Raw genomic sequence first — 6,760 nt, 5'->3', positions numbered from 1 at the left:
CCTCGTACCTCCCTACCCCTCCCAGCATTGCAGGTCTTTTCAGGCTATTACTCCTGATGCCTTCCCACACCTGCCCTGTGTTCCTGTCCAGTGACTTTCAACATTTTCTCTCTGGATGGCTGGCTCTCAGGGAGTGACTCATAAGCCTCTCAATCTCCATTTCGACCAGACTATCCCAACTTATATCTGTTTATGAGTATTCTTTGTAAGATGAAATTATTTGAATAAAGCAATCTATATGTCAACTATGTATGAAAATGACAAATGGTGGTCAGGCTGGGCTCATCTTTTTTCTAGTCTCCATCTGCCCTTGCTCGCTCCCATGCCTGAGTATCTGCAGGGTCTTTTCTTTACTCAGAATGATCACATGGTCATCTCTGCCTGTCAAAAAAGCTCATTCTTCAGATTTTTCCAAATGCCCCCTTTCTCTTCTTTAATTTCTTCTATAGCTTGTTGAACCTCTTTTATGCCTTGTAGTTGAACTACTTATTGGCTTGTCCCCCTTACCCACACTGGCCTATAAGTTCCTCAGGAGCATGAATTGTATCTCAGTATTACCTGATGAGCCCAACTTATAGTAAGTTCTAAATTAAGAATTTTGAGGTTGAATTTAAAAAATATATAACTCGCTCTATCCTTATTTTCTACTTCATTCAGTATCTGACTTCTATGGGAATTAGTATTTGGCAATAGAGGTGGAGATTGAATATTCTTGTCATACTCATAAATTTTTACTCTCCTAGTAACTTTGAGAGTAGAAATAGACAAATAGAGGTAGATAAAAATGATAAGGGGTAAATGTGGTGAGCTGTATAGAATCCATAAGGCTTAAAAAATATTTAATTATAAAATATTTAATTTTATACTTAAGTTACATTCACCAGTACATACATACAAGAGAGAACTGTACATTTGTTAAAACTATGGGGGGAAATGTCTGTGAACTCATTTGTAGTGATTTCCAGGATATACTGTTAAGTAAAGAAAACAAAGTGCAAAAAAGATAAAATCTAAACCCCTTCATGATAAATTATTCAACAAACTAGGAATAGGAAGGAATGTCCTTAACCTGGTCAAAGGCATCTGTAAAAAAACTGCAGTAATCATCATACTTAACAGTGAAAAATGGAAAGCTTTCTCCCTAAGATCAGGAATAAGACAATAATACCCACTCTTACCATTTCTATTCAACTGGGTACTGGACAGTCTAGCTAGGGCAATTAGGTAAGAAAAAAAAGACATCTAGATTGGAAAGGAATTAATTAGTAAAATTATCTCTATTTGCAGATGACATGATCTTACATACAGAACATCTTAAAAAATATATACACATAAACACAAGTAAACTATTAGAACTAATAAATGAAGTTAATAAGGTTGCAGGATATGAGATTAATATACAAAAATTAATAGTATTTCTATAGACTAGTAATGAACACTCTGAAATGAAATTAAGAAAACAATTCCATTTATAATAATATCAAAAAGAATAAAATACTTTTGAATTAATTTAACAGAAGTAGCGCAGGACTTATACATGGAAAACTATAAAATACTGTTAAAAGACATTAAAGAAGAACTAAATAAATAAAAAGACATTCCATGTTCATGGATCAGAAAATTTAATATTGTCGAAATGGCAACAGTACACAAACTGATCTACAGATTCAATGCAATCCTTGTCAAAACCCTAAATGGTTTTTTTTTGGTGGGGAGGATTGACAAGCTGACCCTAAAATTTATATGAAAATGCAAGAGACCCAAAATAGCTAAAGCAATCTTGCAAAAGAAGAACAAACTTGGGGGGACTCACACTTCTTAGTTTCAAAACTTATCACAACTCTATAGTAATTAAAGCATAGTGGTAATGGCATAAAAATAGACATATAGACCAATGGAATAAAACTGAGAGTCCAGAAATACACTCTTACATTTATGGTCAACTGATTTTTGACAAAGGTGCCAGGACAATTCAATGGGGAAAGATGAGTCTTTTCAACAAGTGGTGCTGAGACAGCTGGATAACCACATGTAAAAAAATGAAGTTGGACCCCTACCTCACACTACATACAAAAATCAACCATAAATGAACCATCGACCTAAATCAAGAGGTAAAACTACAAAAATCTTAGAAGAAAACATAGGGGTAAACCTTCATCACTTTGGATTAGGCAACGATTTCTTAAATATGATAGCAAAAGAACAAGTGACCAACTGACAAAAGAAAAAATAGGTAAATCAAACTCATCAAAATGAAAAACATCTGCTTCAAAGGACGCTATCAAGAAAGTGAGAAGATGACTTTCAGAATGAGAGAAAATATTTGCAAATTATATACTTGATAAAAGACTTGTATTCAGAATATATAAAGAACTCTTACAATTTAGTAATGAAAAGACAAAAAATCCAAAATTATAAAAGGGCAAAGAATTTAAATATTTTTCTGACAAAGACATGCAAATGGCCAATAGGCACACAAAAAGATGCTCGACATCATTAGTAATTAGAGAAATGTAAATTAAAACTGGAATGAGATACCATTTTACTTGCACTAGGATGGCCAAAATAAAAAAGACAATAGCAAATGTTGGCAAAACTCAAAACATATGTCCTTACGAAAACCTGTACATAAATGTTCATAGCAGCATTATTCAAAATAGCCAAAATAGCCAACCCAATATCTGTCAACTGATGATTGGATAAACAAAATGTCATATATCCATATAATATAATATTGTTCATCTGTAAAAGGGAATGGGTATTAATACATACTACAATATGGATAAAACTTGAAAACATTATGTTAAATAAAAAATATCTAGACATAAAAGGTCATATGTTGTATGATTCCATTTATATAAAATTCCAGAACAGGCAAATATATAGAAACACAAAGTAGATTATTGGTTACTAGGAGCTGAAAGAAGTGGGGAATGAGAGTGACTACAGATGGATATAGGATTTCTTTTGAGAGCGATGAAAGTGTTCTGAAATCAGATAGTGGTGATGGTTGCATGATCCTTACACACTATAAAATGGTGAATTTTATGTTCTATGAATTATATTTTAATAACAACCCCCCTAAAAAAAATCCAGGAAAGAGAAAGAGTCTATATTATATGTTACTTTTTGTGGAAAAAAGAAGGGACAAATACATCTGCCGACTTTTGCAAAAAGAAATACAGGAAGGATAAAATGTAAAACAATGGAATCATTTGTCTACAGAGGGTAGGGATAGAGGAACAGCTTGTTTTCTGCCAGATGATCCTAGCTAGTCGATATTACAGAGTTATATGTAAAGAAAAAATTATTAGCAAATTACTGAAAATTAAAAGACCCAGTGAAGATTTGGTCATGTGTCGATTCATATTAAGAAAGAAGGAAGAAAGGGAAAGAGGGAAGAAAAGAAGATAAAAATATAGGAAAGAAAGGGAAAGGGAGAAAGAGAAGAAGGGAAAAGGGGAGAAGAGAAAGAAGGGAGGAAGGAGTGGGAGCAGTCAAGGGAAGGAGGAAGGGAGGGAGGCAGCGAAGGAAGGGGCAGCCTGGCTTTAGCTGGTGGTAGTGGTAGCATGCTTCAGGTTTCTCTGTCTTACAGGCTGACCTTGACATCAGCAGGACAGCCTCCTCGGGGAGTGTGATAGAAAGACGCCTGCTGGACAGCCACCATCAAAGCGTTTTTCTGAGCAGCTTGACATACAAGGGTCACTTGCATATTTTCCACTCCTGAATGGAACAAGAGCTACAGAAAGAAAATATGAAAAGTATTAGGAATTTATCTCATAAAAAAAAAGAGGTAAAGTTGAGGGTTGAGATCACCACTCATTCAGCATATATATATATAAAACATATTTATGTATATATGATTATATTTATACATACATATATATATGAATCAAAATGCAGAATGAGCTGAGATTCTTGTTCCTCAGCCACAAGACTGAATCTTTCTCTCTCTAAGCAGCATTTTATCCCGTGAAGGAAGCCCCCAGGCTCCATTTGCTCTGTAGCTGGACACTATCAGGTTTCCCCAAATGTCAAAAAAAGATGAGCAGACTCTGATGAACTAGGAAACATGTGCTCAGTGCCAGACTCTTGTAACACTGCCAAGATTAATGTTTAAAATATACACGCCACAAATACAAACCCACACATACATACATGGAAGCAAAGAAATCTGAGTGGCAGAGAAAAAACAGCACCGGGTTTAAAAGGATCAGATAAAAGCTCCAGTAACAAGTGTATATCTAAAAAGCTTGAAACAAAGATAGTTCATGACAAATGCTTCTTTTTAATACCTAATAGAAGTTATTGCAACGGTGTTGCATTCTCTATAGTTCAAACTGGGCCAATGTGCACATCAAATAAGGCAAGGCTATCATCATCATCAAGTTGGAAGCTTTTCTTATATGTGGCAGCCAACTTTATATGAATTCAGTACTATGACTTTTTAAAGAAATACATGAGCAAATTGCTTAATTTTACTTCAGTTTCCTTTTTAAAAAATTAATAAAATAATTTACCTTAAGGATGGCTTCCTTCGTGTAAAAACTAAATTTGCCAACTTGGTTATCATCCACCTCAGAGATGGCTAAGACAAGAGTAGTAGGAGAATATCTGCAAGAAGAAACATGACATTGTTTCGATGTGTCATGCCATTTGCCAAGAGATGCCCTTCTGAGACAGAATGTCATGTGATCAGTTCTGGGACATCAGTAGTAGTAGCAAGTGCAGACATCATACAAGACTTGGTATTTCCATTCACACGGCCCTGGGGTCTTTTCAATCCTTATTGGACCTGATCTGTAGTTTCATTGTGTTTACCACCCACCCTGAAGTATTTAAAATTATTTTCTCTTGATCACCATTCTACTGTTTTCTCCCATTTTTCCTCTTGCCTTCTTGATCTTGAAGGGGTTCAGGACAGGCCTCATGAAGATGTGACACTTTGGCATGTGAATTATTTTAAGCTGAAGGAAACTGAGACCCTGTGGGCTCATGAGAAACTTTTACCTCTCCCTTAAAGAATTTAAATTAAGGGCCTTGACCATAATAGGAGTTATCGCCAGAAATAACTTTTTATGACCTATCTCTAGAGAAGGGCAAACTTCTAAATACTGAACATCTGTTCTTCTTATCATCCTGTGAATGACCTTCTTCCCCTCTAAAGCCCCAGGTGCCTTACCTCATCCTTAGCTCAGAAGGTTATTATTATCACATTTTTCCTTTCTGTCTCTGAATCACTTATGCATATAGAGTTCCCGTATGTATGGACGTAATTAAATTTGGTTATTTGTCTCTTGATAATCTCTATTATGTTTCTTTGATTATTAGACCAGCTGAAAGAATCTAGAAGGGGAGAAGAAAGTTTCTTTCTCCCCCAAAACCTCATCTACTCAGGCCCCTCACTGACTTAGACTCCTTTGTCCACAACCTAAAAGTTGTTCAGTTCTCACTCTCTCACCCTGCCCTAACAATCATCTAAATGTTCTTTGTAGCCATGTTTCTGCCTTGGGACATAGTCTTTTGTCCACAACTATGAAACGTCATTGAGTAATTTAATATCTATTAACTTTGTTTTTTTTTTTTTTAATCTGTAAATGGAGATATCACCTATCTCATATAGGGTTATGACAAATATTAAGTGGAATAATATGCATACATGTGCTTTCAAAAATGTAAGTCGCTATGTTCATATTTGATATATATGTTGTTATAGAGGAACTCCAAATTAAGAAATTAACATACATAAAATAAATGCAAACTCAAGACACATGTTCCTTGGATGCATAAACCTTCCCCTGGTAATTCAGATCTTGCAGGCTCTCTAGATTATCATTGGGAGGACCAATCACTACTTGGCCAGGCCACAGAGGACCTGGGAAGTATGTGCTATTTGGTTGATTCTAGCTGAACAAAAATATGCTCTATTTCACAGCAGTGTGGAATACCAGCTCCATCAGGAGGCCCTTGAAGAGACAATTTGGAGCTTGGCTCCAAGTTGGAGACTTAGCCTTGCTTAAGGCCCAATTATACCTCCTGCCTTCAGCTTCTGTGAGAGATCTCTCTATCTTACTAGAAATTCTTTTTGGGTTTAGTTAGTGTGACAGGGTAGAGCAGGGGAGATTTTGCCCCCAGGGGATGTTTGGCAATGTCCAGAGACATTTTTGATTGTCACAAATGGGAAGAAGGGGTGCTACTGGCATCTGGTAGGTAGTGGTCAGGGGTGCTGCTAAACAACCCCTGATGCACACAGCCCACTAAAAGACAGAGCCACCCAGACCCAAATTTCAGTAGTGCCAAAGGTTGAGAAATTCTGGGGAACTGTATTTGTCATCTTAACCTCCTTCATTTCAACCCATGCTCTCTCTCTGGGAAGAGGAATCCTTTAACGTATAAACACATCCAAGTTTTATTTTGAGCAGGGATTCACATTAGCAAAACAAAAGTGGCTTTCCCTTCTTGGAGTCATCTTTGCTTTCCTTGGGGTGAGTGGGGTCAGTACCAGGAATCTCCAAGGATAGAGCTAAGACCCTTGAGAAGGGCAGACTAGGAGAGGAGGAAAGTAGAGAGAGAGAGACAGGAGTTTCTTCTTAGCACACACCAAAGGCTGACTCTGTGGCGGGTGGGGCGAAGATTCCTTTTCTTGTCTGAATAGATTCATGATCTGTTACTGGTAAGAGAGTTTTCTTTCTGGCAATGAGCTCTACTTATGGGACATAACAAAAAAGGTGTCACTGGTTTGAGTCAGCTTCTGTTATTG

The 6,760-nt window shown here is 36.5% G+C and overlaps 1 protein-coding gene across 1 annotated transcript in view; it reads right to left on the bottom strand.

Moving 5' to 3' along the window:
• Positions 1-6,760, bottom strand: part of LOC120608203 (uncharacterized) — a 132,644-nt gene that overhangs the window by 70,661 nt on the left and 55,223 nt on the right. Inside the window, exons 21-22 of the mRNA XM_039869987.1 lie at positions 4,521-4,614; positions 3,602-3,739 (exon numbers count right to left, since the gene is read on the bottom strand). Of these exons, the coding sequence (XP_039725921.1) occupies positions 3,602-3,739; positions 4,521-4,614 (232 nt within the window). The remainder of the gene's footprint in view (positions 1-3,601; positions 3,740-4,520; positions 4,615-6,760) is intronic.

Source organism: Pteropus medius, unplaced genomic scaffold, assembly GCF_902729225.1.
Source record: "Pteropus medius unplaced genomic scaffold, Ma_sr-lr_union100, whole genome shotgun sequence".
NCBI classification, from domain to species: domain Eukaryota; kingdom Metazoa; phylum Chordata; class Mammalia; order Chiroptera; family Pteropodidae; genus Pteropus; species Pteropus medius.
This window is presented reverse-complemented; position numbering and strand designations above follow the sequence as displayed.